This window comes from Bubalus kerabau, chromosome 4 (genome assembly GCF_029407905.1).
Source record: "Bubalus kerabau isolate K-KA32 ecotype Philippines breed swamp buffalo chromosome 4, PCC_UOA_SB_1v2, whole genome shotgun sequence".
Classification (NCBI taxonomy): Eukaryota; Metazoa; Chordata; class Mammalia; order Artiodactyla; family Bovidae; genus Bubalus; species Bubalus kerabau.
In genome coordinates, this window is record NC_073627.1 from 88252442 (window position 1) to 88269414 (window position 16973).

General features: G+C 42.4%; 2 protein-coding genes across 2 annotated transcripts; both read right to left on the reverse strand.

The window, feature by feature from the left end:
- Positions 1-247: 247 nt before the first annotated feature.
- LOC129651503 (interferon omega-1-like) lies at positions 248-835 on the reverse strand. The gene has a single exon (XM_055580198.1). The coding sequence runs from the start codon at positions 833-835 to the stop codon at positions 248-250; it is 588 nt and encodes a 195-aa protein (XP_055436173.1).
- A 6674-nt stretch (positions 836-7509) lies between these two features.
- On the reverse strand, positions 7510-8079 carry LOC129649928 (interferon alpha-H-like). Its single transcript, XM_055577921.1, has one exon. It carries the CDS (start codon positions 8077-8079, stop codon positions 7510-7512), a length of 570 nt encoding a protein of 189 aa, XP_055433896.1.
- Positions 8080-16973: the final 8894 nt, after the last annotated feature.

The window sequence follows — 16973 nt, forward strand, 5'->3', positions numbered from 1 at the left end:
AATATGAATATGAGATAAAAGAAAATAAATACATAAATAAACATAAATAACATCACGGCAGTCATCCCTTATGGACTGATCCCCGTGCAGTTGAATACTTTTTATATCTACTTGCTTATTGCTACTGAGAAAGTCCTATTGATTGAATTCAGGAAACATTGTGGCTAAAGCAGAAATCAGAGTCCTCTGAAATGACCTCAGGGGAGCGTGCAAGGGTGATGTGGTGTCTTAGTCAGTGAGAGTCATGTCAAGGTGAGTTCAAGTCTGCGTCCATCATTCTTAACCTTTCTTGCAAGCTGGTTGATGAAGAGAAGGATCTCATGATTTCCACTATGACGATTTCCCAGGCACAGTCGCTGTATCCCTTCTCTTTCAGGTAGACATGGATGCCCTGGAAGTACCTCTTCATGGCCAGTGTGGGGCCCGTCCTTCCCAGGGCAGAGTCTTCCTCTCCTGTCACCTGCCCCAGGCAGGCGTCCAGGTCGTCGAGCTGCTGATGGAGTCCAATGCGGAGCTGCTCCAGGAGGGTGGTGTCCCAGGCAGCAGAGGAGCGCTCTGTGTGGAAGAGGTTGAAGGTCTGCTGGAGCATCTCGTGGAGCACAGAGGTGGCCTGGGCCTCCTGGAGCTGGCCGCCCTCTACCATCTCCTGGGGGAAAGCGAAGTCTTTTCTGTCCTGTAGACAGAAGCGAGGGGAGAGTCTCCTCATTTGGCCCAGGAGCCTGAGGTTCTGCCTGCCAACCAGCACGTGGTTCTGAGACAGGTCACAGCCCAGGGATCCTCCCGGGCCGTAGCTGACCAGCACCAGGGCCATCAGTAGAGAGAGCATGAAGGCCATGGGGAAGATAAGGCTGCTGCTGGCCTGGCTGAAGCAGCGTCTGATGGAACCTTGAGGTAGATTCTCTGATGCCACTCTTTCTAAGCAAGGCCATTAAATAGGGAACATGGTAATTTTCATTTTCTAATTGTTTTAATACACTTTCACTTCCTTTTTTGATTTTCATTTATGTATTCACAATATGATCAAAGAAAATGTCATCAGTTTAAAGTATTAATTTTACTAAATTTACTTAAGTATGTCCCAATAACTTCAAATGTACCCATCCAATTGGATATTTGTCACTCAAATGAGAACGTTTTTATTATTCAAGACTTTTACTTAAACTGTTAAACACTTTTCTGCTCAGAGTTTCTGAGCTGGAGGGAGGCGATTCAGTGATGGTGTTGTCTCTCATTGGAAGTTTATATCACAGATTCTAGTGAGTTTCAGTCATTCATTCAGGCCGTTGATTCCACTGGGTATGTCTGTTCCTCTATCTCTTTCTCCCTCTGAGAACGAAGGACTGTGAGAACCAGGCTACTCGTTCAGGGAGAAATAGGCTTCTTTCCTTCACTTGAGTATAATTTTTCACTTAGTTTCTACATTCTTTTAGTGACTTGTTGACCAGAATTGGTCTTGCTGCTCCTGCTCTAGTTCTAATTCACCTTGAAGTAAGAACAATAAAGCGAAGTGAAGAAAGGCAGAGGGGCTGTAGCTCTATCATATTTAAGACTTTAGATTTTTGTTGTTGTTGTTGTTTCCCTTTGCCACTTTCCTAGAAAGTAAAACTCCACAGTTGTTTTGTGGGCAAAAAGAAAACTAATCTAAGTCTGAATGTCTGAATATGAATGAAGGGAAGTTGTTTTCCCCGACACAATGATGTCTTCTGAGTTAGCAAACCTCAGTGCAGCACAGCTGGGGATGAGGCTGTGGCAGAGGAGAAGCATGAGGCCAGTATGAACAACAGAAAGGCTGGGCCATGGCTGCTTCTGACAGAAGCTCACGAAAGTCAAGTCCTGGGTCAAGTGATTGTCCTTTGCTTTGCAAGATCAACTACCTCATTTTTCCTTCAATTAATGCATGTAGGATTAGTTTCAGGAGAGAAGGAAGAAGTCAAACCCATCACCTAACAAGAGATGGACAACTAGAATGCCAATTGCTGGAATACTAACCCTCTCTGGAATACTAACCAGCCTTGCTGAACATCTGTCTAGGTAATAAATCCACTCAGGCAAAGAGAAGATGCTTTGAAAAAAACTAGAATGAAATAGATTTAAATGATTGCAAAACATCCTGAACTTAGTCTGGATAATAGTAATTATGATATTAAAAATAATAGCTGAATTTTATTGCCTGCTACTAATGGAGCGTTCAAGCTGGTTTTAGAAAAGGCAGAGGAACCAGAGATCAAATTCACAACATCTGCTGGATCATCGAAAAAGCAAGAGTTCCAGAAAAACATCTATTTCTGCTTTATTGACTATGCCAAAGCCTTTGACTGTGTGGATCAGAATAAACTGTGGAAAATTCTGAAAGAGATGGGAATACCAGACCACCTGACCTGCCTCTTGAGAAACCTATATGCAGGTCAGCAAGCAACAGTTAGAACTGGACATGGAACAACAGACTGGTTCCAAATAGGAAAAGGAGTCCATCAAGGCTGTATATTGTCACCCTGCTTATTTAACTTCTATGCAGAGTACATCATGAGAAACACTGGGCTGGAAGAAGCACAAACTGGAATCAAGATTGCTGGGAGAAATATCAATAACCTCAGATATGCAGATGACACCACACTTATGGCAGAAAGTGAAGAGGAACTAAAAAGCCTCTTAATGAAAGTGAAAGAGCAGAGTGAAAAAGTTGGCTTAAAGCTCAATATTCAGAAAACGAAGATCATGGCATCTGGTCCCATCATTTCATGGGAAATAGATGTGGAAACAGTGGAAACAGTGTCAGACTTTATTTTTCTGGGCTCCAAAATCACTAAAGATGGTGACTGCAGCCATGAAATTAAAAGATGCTTACTCCTTGGAAGGAAAGTTATGACAACCTAGACAGCATATTCAAAAGCAGAGACACTACTTTGCCAACAAAGATCCATCTAGTCAAGGCTATGGTTTTTCCAGTGGTCATGTATGGATGTGAGAGTTGGACTGTGAAGAAAGCTGAGCACCAAAGAATTGATGCTTTTGAACTGTGGTGTTGGAGAAGACTCTTGAGAATCCCATGGACTGCAAGGAGATCCAACCAGTCCATTCTAAAGGAGATCAGCCCTGGGTGTTCATTGGAAGGAATGATGCTAAAGCTGAAACTCCAGTACTTTGGCCACCTCATTCGAAGAGTTGACTCATTGGAAAAGACCCTGATGCTGGGAGGGATTGGGGGCAAGAGGAGAAGGGGACAACAGAGGATGAGATGGCTAAATGGCATCACCGAGTCGATGGACGTGGGTTTGGGTGAACTCTGGGAGTTGGTGATGGACAGGGAGGCCTGGGATGCTGCAGTTCATGGGGTCAGAAGGAGTCGGACACAACTGATGACTGAACTGAGCTGAACTGAATGGACTAGTCATTTTCAAGCTGTTTATAATTTTAACTGAATCCTCTCATTAACTCTTAGGTTCCTACTTACTTATACTCCTGGAGATATAAATTTAGACAAATGAACTATTCCAATCATAGCAAAGATTCAGGAGCAAACCTTGGGGGCTTTGATTTGTCTGAATGATCCAATTAAAAAAAAAAAAGGAAGGCTGCAAATGGACATGACATTAAGGAACCAATGAAATAAGTGAGGAGGAGAATGAGTTGACAAAGACCCCTTAATCCATTTCAGATGCCAAAGGGTCACTATCTATTTTTTTGTAGGGCCGCAGTGTGTGATCTGCAGTCTGCAAAATTGAGATCTAATCATAAATAGTCAAAATCACTATTAAGTAGTTAGAAGGGAGTAGATTGTTCTGCCAGCTAAAAGAAAAGCAGGAGTTTGCTCATTGTCTAGTGGTTAGGATCCAGCACTTTCACTGCTGTGACCTAATTTCAATCCCTGGTTGGGAAGTCCGATCACACAAGCCTCGCAGAAGTCTAAGCTTTTATGAGTGGTTTCTTCATGAAATATAGTAAAATGATTTTATTGACCCTATGAGAGGTAAGCCCTAGTTTCTATGTATTTTAATCTTTTGCCCTTTCTTGTGAGCTTAAGAACAAAAAAAGCATCCAACAGTTTCTTGCCACATGAGTTCTGATGTTTCTCCTTCAGGATGACAATGAAAACATCTTTCCACATCAGGTTCTGCAGAATGAAGTCTCTACCCACTGCAGTCCCTGACCTCCAACACGCCCCGATAGGAGTTCAGGGTTAAGATCAGGAACGAAGCACTCTGTGCTCTGGGAAAACTGACACAACAGGCCTTCGGATAGTTAAATAATTTCCATAGAAAATGGATAAACCCAATTTTACAACTTCTCATGGGTAGAAAAGATCTAAAATCTTTCAGAGAGACATCTGTTCCTCCTGATTCTCAGCCACTTTCTCCCAAGATGTGAGTTTATCTGCACGTCACCCCTTCACCACAATCGCATGCATTCTGACCTCCTCTACATCCATGGAGCAGTTCCGCAGAGCTGAGGGGAGGCTGTCCTCTGGCCTGTAGTCTTCAGCAAGTTCTCCCAATAAAATGAATTCTCAGGAGTCATGTTTTGGGTTTTGGTTTTTTTTTTTTTTTTGGTTGACAAGGACCCCTTCCAGGAGACCTCCTCAGGTAACCTGCTGTTCTCATTCTCAAGGAAGACACCTGTGTTTCTCACCTCCAGTCCAGCTAGGTCATCCTGGTGTCTACTGACAGAGTCCAGTGAAGAACCACTACTCTATTTCCCAACTTCTGGTCAAGATGTGGGTGTTGAGGAGGCCTGTGTGTGACCAAGATGGAAGCACACGTGTGCTTCCTAGACAGAAGCAGTGAACATTTTTCTCCTTGGCAGGGTGAAGCTGGCTTGAATTGTGAAGTAAACCTCAAAGCCTTGTATAGTTATCTTTATAAAAAATTTCTTGCTCAACCTATTAAACATCATTAAGTAATACTATAGAATTGACATGAAAAGGTTATTTAGAAATTAATTTGTTAATGAAATGATATTTCTAGCAGTAATATCAGAATGTTTTTTACTTTTTTAGGACCCTTATCCTCAGGAAGGTTTCCAAACCTCTCAGTGTACTTTACATGTTCCCTGAGGGGCCTCCATGGTGGCTCAGTGGTGAGGAGCCCACCTGCCAATAGGACCACATGTGGTCCTAGAGGATGCGCATGCTGCAGAACAGCTGAGCCGTGTGCCGCAACTATTGCCCTGTGCGCTAGACCCCGGGACCCCCACTACCAAAGCCAAGCGCACCGAAGCCTGTGCTCCCCAACAAGAGAAGCTCCCACAGTGAGAAGCCTGTGTACCACAAGTAAAGAGGACCCACCTTTGCCACAACTAGAGAAAAGTCTGTGCGGCAATGAAGAAACAGCACAGTGAAAAATGAATAAATAAATAAAATTATTTCAAAAGTCCCTCCAACTTTACATATAGTTACTGAGTGCTGTATGTCCCAACTGGAAAGAAGAGAAAGATGACTGATCCATCAATGTCCTGAAGATTGCCTACATTAAATACATGAATTTCCACAAAGATCTTTGTTACTTTGAGAAATTGTATTCTTCCAATGTCCACGTTTCTAACATATGTCCTACAAGGAAAGCTCTGTCTCACTGTTGCTAAATGTATTAAAATCCCTGCCTGTGCCCCTTCTATTCAATCTTGTTTGATCTTTTTTGTCTCTCAAAGATGCAAACACACCATGATGGAATTTAAGAACTTCCTTGGATTGCATTGTCCCCAGGCACCTCTTGCCCTGCTGTGTGATAACTTGCTGGGTCCTAAGGAAGAAACAAGTCTGCAGCTGTGACGGGAGTGACCATCGCCCCTTCCAGGACTCCGCAGGCTGCTGTGGTATGAACGTCACCTGTGCTGGGGACAGAGCTGGTGGCCAGGCATTCGTGCTCTGTCTCTGTGCTCTCAGCATTCGCTTCAGTCTTCTCAGTCTCTGAACAGGAATGTTGTGGAGAAGCACTTGCCTCAGTGTAGTTCATCTGTGTTGTTCTGTGTCCTGAGAACCTGCTGCTGCTCCACAAACACTTTAAATATCTCTGTTCTCCTTCCAAGTTCTCAAGCTGCTGCTGACTTTCAACTCCAAGTTTCCAGTGCTTTGGGGTTTTCTCAAATGAGATTCCTGAACCAGGTGAGTTCCTCCTAGTGCAACCATCACGTGGAATAGCCTAGGTAGACATTCAGAGGAGAAGGCAATGGCCACCCACTCCAGTACTCTTGCCTGGAAAATCCCACGGACAGAGGAGCCTGGTAGGCTGCAGTCCATGGGGTCACAAAGAGCCGGACACGGTGGAGCAACTTCACTTTCACTTTTCACTTTCATGCATTGGAGAAGGAAATGGCAACCCACTCCAGTGTTCTTGCCTGGAGAACCCCGGGATGGCAGAGCCTGGGGGGCTGCCGTCTATGGGGTTGCACACAGTTGGACACGACTGAAGTGACTTCGCAGCACCAGACACTCAGAGGAACCCCTGGTGTCTCCACCATTGTTCACTGTGGGGCGGGGTTCCCTCTATTTACTGTGTTTCTCTGGGAGGCTGGACAGTCTGGACCTGCAGTGTTTGGCAGGCAGAGCAGGTGAAGTCTTAGGAGAGTATCTGACAGATCTAGAACTTTCACTCAGGTTCTGCTTTTAGTTGGTGGTTTGCAGGCGTAAGGGGAAATTGACAACCAGAAACCGTAATGAAGAAGGACACAGCTGTATGAATGGAGAGGACACTTTCATGCATAGTGAATGAGGAGCAAAATGAGGATTTCTACACTGGGAGGAAGTGAATGACTGTGATATTTGAGTGTAAGGATAAGATATTCACCTAACCTCTCGCCACCTGAATACCACATCTTCAAGCATACCTACAATTTTTTCTAGGGAAAAAAATTCCACAACCAACAAGAGGCAGAAAATCCTTCCCAGGAATACATCAAATCCTGAAGCATGGATTTTTTTTTTTTTTTTTGATCGTTGTTTTTAGGTTACTTTTTTTGAAAAAAAAATCAGAGTTACAAAAAGCATTGGAGTGGTTATGACTTCAAGGTCCTCAGAGCAACAAACAACATAGCTAGAGCTAGAGTATTTTTACTCTAAAGAGGGCTCAAGGAATTGTAAAACGCATTTTTTAATCAAGCTGCCATTCAGGCTTGGTGTTTCTGTTTTAATGAAAAACAAAGTAAGTCTTTTACAGTAAGAATTTAATAAAGGAAGAAAAATCATAAACTGACTAAATACAAAATACACATTTTCCCATAAGTACACATACATAATATTTTATCAACAGAATAATTTAAATATTTATAAATAGTTAAATAAATTCTAAATTAAATAAATAAATGTCCAGGTAGTTAAATATGTAGATAGAAGAGCTTCGGTATCTGTGAGGAACCAGTGCCTATACAGTAGAACATGATGTTGCTTAATATTCCAGAAAACATTTTACAAATTGATTCAGTTCAGTGCAGGATGACAGCAGAAATGACATGGCAGCGCAGGAGGAAGTGTGGTCTGTTGGTCCATGAGAATCATTTCCATGTTGAACCAGGTGTGTGTCAGTCCTTTCTCCTGAATCTCTCCTCCAAGTTTGTTGAGGAAGAGAAGGCTCTCATGACTTCTGCTCTGACAACCTCCCAGGCACAAGAGCTGTGTCTCTTCTCTTGCAGATAGACAGTGAGTCTGTGGAAGTATTTCCTCACAGCCAGGCTGGAGTCCTCCTTGAGCAGGGGAGCCCCTCGCAGCCCCTCCTCCTGCCTCAGACAGGCTTGCAGGTCAGTGAGCTGCTGATCCAGTGCAGCGCGAAGCTTGTCCAGGAGGCTCTGGTCCCACGTGGCGGCCGAGCCCTCTGTGCTGAAAAGCTGGAAGGTGTTCTGGGTCACCTCGTGGAGCACAGAGATGGCCTGAGCCTTCTGCAACTGGCTGCCACCCAGCGCCTCCTGGGGGAATGCGAAGTCATTTCTGTCCTGCAGGCAGGAGGAAGGGGAGACCCTCCTCAGTTGTCGCAGGAGCGTCAGGACCCTCCTGTTGGCCAGGCTGTGGGTGTGAGGCAGGTGGCAGCCCAGAGAGCAGATGGCGTTGCAGCTGAGCAGCAGCAGGGCCAGGAGGAAGGACCAGGCTAGGGCCATCGGGGACCTTGCAGATGCTTGTGGCCTGGGGCGGTGGGTGACTCTGAACCTGCTTTCTGGGTTCTCTGAAGACCTTCTGTCAGGCCTGTGTCTTAAATAAGAGCCCATGGTTTCCATTTTCTGAAAGTTCCCTCTTACTTTCTACTTTTGTTTTTGCTTTTTGATTTGCACTCTCCAGTGGGTTAGGGCAGCACTTCTCAATCATTTTTTTTTTCATGTTGCCCTTCTTTCTTCTGCCCACAGAGCCTTTTTAGATATTTTTTCTTAATTGCCCTGCACTGTGAAATTTTGACAACACAGATACACTGTGTATGTATTTATGTACTCTATGAATATCTTTTCTCTGTTCATAAAAAAAGGAGGTGTAAATCTTACTCTGTATTCAGTGTAGTTTAGAATTACATAAAATTTTAATCTATAATTTAAATGTAAAGCTGCTGAATTTTATTTTTTCTTTATAAACTCAGTTTTCAGAGTGACTTTTAATGTCATATGTTTACTTTTATAAGTAGGTATGTACAATTTCAATTACTTATTGAAATAAAATTTACATAAATACTTTTAATAATACCAAGATATAGACATACTTAAATGTCATCAAAGCTGCTCAAATCATTGAATAACTTTAAAATAGTTCTTTATTATCATTGAATTTTCTTCATGTCAGAAAATAATTTTTAGTTTTACTGCCTGCTAGATATTCATCTGGATATTATCAACATTTTTTCTCTTTAATACTTTGACATGTTGAACCACCTTTGTAGAATTTTGAAAGAAAAGATAATATTTTTTGTATTTTATTTACAAATAAATTTTCCATTTTTATTTAATTTCTGGAGCCCAAATCACACTGACCTTCAAACGTAAGCAACATGCATGAGACAGACAATGGTTTCTCAGAAGTACAGAAAGGGCAACTCTCACAATATGACTTTGAGATCAAGCAAATGATGGAAAGTCCTCCAGTTACCTTAGGTTGTACCATCTAGTCACCTTAGGTTGTACCACTGATCTTGTATACAATTTGATTATATTCCATAAACTCAATCTCAATGCTTCTCTTATGTATGATACACAAGAAAGGCCAAAGACAGAAATAAATACTAAGGGGTTAGATTTTCTTGTATCAGGTTGAGCTTTGACGTGTAATAACTAATCATTGTAATGACAAGATTTGTTCATATTCCAGAAAACTAATGTCTGCATGCCTGGAAGTAGCATTATCCCCAGTGAGAAAGCATGATTTAGGAATCACCATCCATGTGAATCTTTCTCTCTGTTCCTTTGCATTAAATTTCAGATTTCCCAAATGACTTTCAAGTTCCAATCCAAGTCTATTGTTTTCAAATAAAAGGAAACCATCTTTGTAATTAATTCAGAATGGGATAAATATTGATTATTCCATGGGAAGATTTAACTTTTGGCTCTGCTCCGGAATTCTTTTGATTTTGCAGTGGATTTTATGTTGTCTTGTCCCCTTATGTTCCAAACTTCAAATAAGAGATATGTGACCATCTTTGGCAAATCAGCTCTGTAGTGACTGAACTCTGTTTTCTTCTCTGTGGTATCCTCTGTACCAGGCCCAGTGTAATCGCTCAACAAGTTGTTTTGTGGTTATTTATTTACTTATTCACTTCTGGATGCACTGGGTCTTCACTGCTTGCCTGGACTTTCGTCAGTTGTGGCCAGTGGGGATCGCTCTTCCTCGCAGTACCCGGTTTACTTGCTGTGCGGTCCTCCTCAGGCTCTAGCGTGCAGGCTTCAGGAGTTGCAGCGTGTGGGCTCTAGAGCAGGGTCTCAGTAACAGGGGAACACTGTCTTAGTTGTTCCGTGGCAGGTGGACACTTCCTGGACCAGAGATTGAATCTGTCTCTCCTGAAGAAAGATTCTTCTTCACTGCACCTCAGGGAAGTCCTCAACAAGTAATTGTAGCTAAAGCAATTTCTCAGATTTCCTCCTACTACTGGAAGGCATTTACAAGTGACCCAGCTATTTTTCTTCATCTGGGCCCTATTTCCTGGAACTATAATAGAAGCATCTGGTATTTCCACTCTATTCCTGCTGGTACCAGTCATACTGAGCTTGTTGCTAAAACCACTAGGAGTCTCCTTCCTTAAAGGCACATGTGGTCTGGGGATTCAAGTAGCAAGTGCAACACGCTTTTCAGCCTTTGCCCAGCACTATGTTAAACTCAGGAGGATGCCTCACCCCTAATTGTCCTCAACTAGGTCATGATTCCAGAAAACATCTACTTCTACTGCATTGACTGCGCTAAAGCCTTTGACCTTGTGAATCACAACAAACTGTGGAATACGCTTCAAGAGAGAAGAATACCAGACCACCTTACCTGCCTCCTGAGAAATCTGTATGCAGGTCAAGAAGCAACAGTTAGAACTGGACATGTAACAATGGACTGGTTCCAAAGTGGGAAAAGAGTACACCAAGACTGTATACTGTCACCCTGCTTATTTAACTTATATCCAGAGTACATCATGTGAGATGCCACGCTGGATGAAGCAGAAACTGGAATCAAGATTGCCAGGAGAAATACCAATAACCTCAGATATGCAGATGACACCACCCTTAAGGCAAAAAGGGAAGAGGAGCTAAAGAGCCTCTTGATGAAAGTGAAAGAGGAGAGTGAAAAAGCTGGCTGAAAACTTAAAACATTCAAAAAATTAAGAACATGGCTTCCTGTACCATTGCTTCATGGCAAATAGATGGGGAAACAAAGGAGAGAGTGACAGACTTTATTTTCTTGGGCTCCAAAATCACTGCAGATGGTAACTGCAGACATGAAATTAAAAGACACTTGCTCTTTGGAGGAAAAGCTATGGCCAATCTAGACAGCATATTAAAAAGCAGAGCTGTTACTTGGACCTAAAGGTCTGTATGGTCAAAGCTATGGTTTTTCTAGTAGTCATGTATGGATGTGAGAGCTGGACCAGAAAGCTGAGTGCCAAAGAATTGATGCTTTTGAACTGTGGCATTGGAGAAGACTCTTGAGAGTCCCTTGGATTGCAAGGAGAACAAACCACTCCATCCTGAAGGAAATTAGTTCTGAATATGCACTGGAAGGACTGATGCTAAAATTCCAATTCTTTGGCCACCTGATGCGAAGAACTGATTCATTGGAAAAGACCCTGATGCTGGAAATGATTGCAGGCAGGAGCAGAAGGGGACAACAGAGGATAAGATGGTTGGATGGCATCACTGACTCGATGGACATGAGTTTAAGCAAGCTCCAGGAGTTGGTCATGGACAGGGAAGCCTGGTGTGCTGCAGTTCAGGGGTCATAAAGGGTCACCAATGACTGAACGATTAAACAACTGAGGTCATGACAGAAAAGAACATGCTGGATGTCATACACAAAGCCATGTATCTGAACTCAAACTCTCCCTGATGCTCATAGCTCACAGCAATGAGCAGGCAGTTTACCACAATACTCTTTGGTGGATCTTTACGGACATGGCAATTACTACTACATTGACCTGAGATACTTCAGAGACTCCTCACAAGGAATGATGAATGATCATTTCGATTTTATTCCATTGCATGGCTGGTGAGCTTCATTTTAGTTTGGTTTCCAGTTTTTGACATGTAATAATTAAAGCCTTACAACAGGTTGAAAATCTAGAGTTTGGATCTGAATCCCTGGTCTCCTTATTTTGCCTACTAACCTGCTCATTCTTTTTTGCTCAGTGTGTGTGACTATTTTCTTCCTTCTACATGCCAAGCATGTAGACTTTAAAGACCTTTATGTTCTGAATGTTTAGGACCCCACCAAAGTCATATCATGAGGTCGTAAACCCCAAAGTAATGATATCAGGTGACAGACCTTTTGGGAAGTGATTAGGGTGTGAGGATGGAGGCCTCACAGAAGGAAATAGTGCCCTTATAAAAGAGGTGGATAAAAACTAGTCCCTCTCCTGCCCTGTGATGATATGAGAGAACTCTGCAGTGTAAGACCTGAAGCAGGCTCTGACCACGACTGGACCAAGCTGACACACAGTTCTTGGATATCCAGACTCGAGAACTAACTTTGAGTAATACATTTCTGGTCTTTGCAAACTACCCAGTCTATGCTATTCTGTTGAAGAAGCTTGAATCATAAGATATTACATGCCCTGTTTTATCCTCAGAATACCTCCAGAGTCTGTAAAATTTCTGAAGGGAGAGAAATTATCTTACTGAACACCATTTCCTAGACGTCTAGTCTGGGCTGTAACATTTCTTGAGCTCAATCAATATTCAAGTAACATCAGTTCACAAGGATGGTAATGATAGGAGAAACAATAAACCCAATATCTATGAGATATATATGATGTGAGAACACAATGATTTAGAGATTCTTCATGTTTCTACAAGGGAAGATATGATGAAATATTGTGTGAGATACTTTTTAAAGATCATTTGCAGAAATATTTTCTTCAAGTTTGCATTTTCAATATTTGGAAGGTATGGTGAGTGGAGGACTCAGTGTCCACTTTTCGTTCAGTGATTCTCAAGTATTTGCAAGGGGCTGCCTGATCACTCTTTCCTTGTCTCCCTCAGGCAGTAAGGAAACACTTTGTCTACACTTGTAGATGTTTTCCTCATTGGCCTATGCCTTTGAGAGTCAACCTGAATGCTTCTTTCAAATAGTCTATGATGCTGTGAACTCTGAGTGACAGCTCTGTCGTCTTCCCCAAGCTGAAACTGTGAAATAAGAGTTTAAATCAGACTGTGTGCAAGCAAGAACATTGGTTTTCCCCTTGCACACCCACCCAGAGCTCCATTAGGACAAATAGTGCAAAAATGAAAAAATGGTCTTGTGCACTGAACTTGTCTCCTTCTGTCTTAATCATCCAGTTATTTCCAAATTTCCTTGCAGTGAGACTCCCATGAGGATAAGTCCGGGCCGGGTAATGTGAGCAGAAGTGCTGTTACCCCCATGTAGTCCTGGCCCTTGGAAACACCCCATGTGATCCACTAATCTTTTCCCTTTGCCTTCAAGGAGAATAGACTCAAGTACTACAGACAAAATTGAAGTCATGTGTTAATGATGGAAAAATTCAAAACAAAGGGACCCATTTCCCTGACTCACTTTTTGGAGAAGAGCAAACTATAAGATTCACTTGATCAAGAAGGCCTGTATTGTGCTCTTCAAAGAAGGAAAGAACGGTTTCCATTAGAATCAAATTCCTGACACTTTTCTGTTTACCTCTTACAGAGGCTAAACATTAGGTTAACTGACAAATACCTTTAACAACATACTCTCCTAAAAACTTCCATAAAAAAGTAAACTTCAGATGTTGAAAATAGTAAATACCCCCAAATACATAAAGATCTTTTACATTATGTTATAAAATTGTTTATTTTAGAAAAGAGACTTTGTTTTTCTGTCTAAATGTTTTTTGTAAAACTACGATTTTTATTTCAGATATTTTTCAGCTTGTAAGCAAACGGAAGTCCAGATCACTTTGGAGAATTAAGAAAACAACAATCTGATTGAGTAGAAAGTTGTCACATGTATAATTTTCATTGTATCTGTTGACTTTTCTTGAGGATTCTTACATGAGGGAAAGGCACTTTTCAGTTTCCACTCTGACAACCTCCCAGGCAAAGGGGCCATATTCCTTTTCCTTCAGGTAGAGATGGATTCTTTGGAAATACTTCCGGACAGCAATTCCCAAATCGGGACAACCCAGAGTCACTTCTTCCAGCTGTTCCAGGCTCTGACCCAGGCTGGAGTAGTTTGTCGAGGAGGGTGCTGTTCCAAGTAGCACAGCTACTCCCCGTGGTGAAGAGGTCGAAGATCTGCTGGAGCGCCTGTTGGTGATAACAGGTGCCTTGAGTCATCTGGATTGGGCTGATATTCTCTCTTCTCCAAGGAAACTTGAAGTCGTGTCTGTGGTCTAGGCATGACTGAGAGGGGATTGTTTTCATCTGTCTCAAATGTATGAAGATTTCTTTGTTGTCAAGAGGACAAACAGGGATGGAGCAGAGCATCACTCCTGCCACTAGCAAATAGATCTTGGCCATAGGGAGTTTCCACAGTTTATTGGAAAACTGTTTATTTATAAACTATGGAAAATTCTGAAAGAGATGGGAATACCAGACCACCTGACCTGCCTCTTGAGAAACCTATATGCAGGTCAGGAAGCAACAGTTAGAACTAGACATGGAACAACAGATTGGTTCCATACAGGAAAAGGAGTACATCAAGGCTGTATATTGTCACCCTGCTTATTTAACTTATATGCAGAGTACATCAGGAGAAATGCTGTGCTGGAGGAAGCACAAGCTGGAATCAAGGTTGCTGGGAGAAATATCAGTAACCTCAGATATGCAGATGACACTGCCCTTATGGCAGAAAGTGAAGAACTAAGAGCCTCTTGATGAAAGTGAAAGAGGAGAGTGGAAAAGTTGGCTTAAAGCTCAACATTCAGAAAACTAAGATTATGGCATCCGGTCCCATCACTTTATGGCAAATAGATGGGGAAACAGTGCAAACAGTGTCAGACTTTGTTTTTTGGGGCTCCAAAATCACTGCAGATGGTGATTGCAGCCGTGAAATTAAAAGATGCTTACTCCTTGGAAGGAAAGTTATGACCAACCTAGACAGCATATTAAAAAGCAGAGACATTTCTTTGCCAACAAAGGTCTGTCTAGTCAAGGCTATCGTTTTCCCGGTAGTCATGTAAGGATGTGAGAATTGGACTATAAAGTTGAGCACCGAAGAATCGATACTTTTGAACTATGGTGTTGGAGAAGACTCTTGAGAGTCCCTGGACAGCAAGGAGATCCAACCAGTTCATCCTAAAGGAGGTCATTCCTGGTTATTCATTGGAAGGACTGATTTTGAAGCGAAACTCCAATAGTTTGGCCACCTGATGGGAAAAGCTGACTCATTTGAAAAAAACCCTTGTGCTGGGAAAGATTGAGGGCAGGAAGAGAAGGGGATGACAGAGGATGAGATGATTGTATGGCATTACTGACTCAATGGACATGAGTTTGGGTAGGCTCCGGGAGTTGGTGATGGACAGGGAGGCCTGGCATGCTGCGTGCGGTTCATGGGGTCGCAAAGAGTGGGACAGAACTGATACAGAGTTTCCGTGATTCACTGGTAGGCCAACAGGGCGCGCGCGGACACCACTAATCAATGAGCAAAAGGTTTCTTCTCCCGGTCCTGGGAGAGCGCTTCTCTATGAGGCCGCAAGAGGGCGGAGGATGTCTTCTTATCGATTTTATTAGGGAGTTTGTCAGTTCTGAGAGGTCGTTTCAGCGGGTTTGGCAGCCAGAGAAGAAAGGCGTCGCTGCTCAGAGACCAAGTTGGTGCTCCTTTAATAGTGCACTAAGAAATCGCTAAGAGTCGGAGACGACTGAGCGACTTCACTTTCACTTTTCACTTTCATGCATTGAAGAAGGAAATGGCAACCCACTCCAGTGTTCTTGCCTGGAGAATCCCAGGGACGGGGAGCCTGGTGGGCTGTCGTCTATGGGGTCGCAGAGTCGGATACGACTGAAGCGACTTAGCAGCAGCAACAGCAGCAAGAAATCTTCAATCCGAGCCCTCGCCAGAGACATTTTGTGTAATGGCAAGCCTGGAACCTTGCATTTCTGGGCGTAATGAATGTTGTGCATTCTTTTCGCACAGAAACTAGAGTGAGGCCATTTTTACAAAGAAAGGCGTTTACTGAGGCGTTTGAAGCGGAGAATTAGAGCGTGTTGGGGCCGATTTTACAGATTCGGGCTCTTTTCTGGCGCGATGAAGGGACAGGTCAGGGAATGGGGAGCTTGGCGGAGGCGATGGGACGACTGGACAGTGTTGGGGACGCCCTGGGGGCGAGTCCAAATGCGGTCCCCACCGGGGCCGAGGACGGGGGAGCTGTGCGCCCCTGGAGATGCTCTGGGACTTTTAGGGTGTCATTCAAGAAACTGGCCTTGAAGTGGGGGAGTAAGTATTGAAAACCTGAACAGTAGGAATATTCAAAACGAACAGGAATGTATACCTTTAAATTTATACTTAATTATATTTGTCTCATTAAATATTTTAAAACTTTTATTTTTGCAATATTTTTATGAAAACATTTTAAATATTAGATATATGATGTTAAATGTATGAGTATTAAAACATTTATTTTAATTAAAATATTTTAAATATTAGGTATATGTTATTAGGTATGAATATTAAAATATGTATTAATATTTATTCGTATTTTATTTTTTTATTTTTTTTTTTTTAATTTTATTTTATTTTTAAACTTTACATAACTGTATTAGATTTGCCAAATATCAAAATGAATCCGCCACAGGTTTACATGTGTTCCCCATCCTGAACCCTCCTCCCTCCTCCCTCCCCATTCCATCCCTCTGGGTCGTCCCAGTGCACCAGCCCCAAGCATCCAGTATCGTGCATCAAACCTGGACTGGCAACTCATTTCATACATGATATTTTACAAGTTTCAAATTCTTTTTAAGCTATGGTTTATTCATACTGAAACAAGAATTTACTATGATTTTACTTTCCTGGCTTTAATGGAAGCAAACTCAATATATTCAAGATCACTTCTATATTTGACAATTTCTTGTGACTCTGTGACAGTCTTAAATAATTTTTATTTAACCCGAGTTTCTGAAACACCACTGCCAGCACCCCACCTTGAGTGTAGTGTAGAAAAGAGAATTAGTGCAGATGTCCCTGGTCCAATGAGCAAGACTGAGCTTTCAAGGTAAGAGGTGCAAATCTGACGCCTGGTCTGGGAACTAAGATCCCACATGCAGTGCTGTGCAGTCAAAAAGAAAGGAAAGAAGGATGGAAGAGAGAGAGGAAGAGAGGAACCAAAGGAAGAAGAGGCAGTGTCCTGTACAAAGCATTGAGGACATTTACAGGTCTGATCTTTTCATTTCCT

Bases quoted from the DNA above. Each gene is read 5' to 3' on its own strand.
- LOC129651503 (XM_055580198.1), bottom strand. From the start codon at position 835: ATGGCCTTCATGCTCTCTCTACTGATGGCCCTGGTGCTGGTCAGCTAC.
- LOC129649928 (XM_055577921.1), bottom strand. From the start codon at position 8,079: ATGGCCCTAGCCTGGTCCTTCCTCCTGGCCCTGCTGCTGCTCAGCTGC.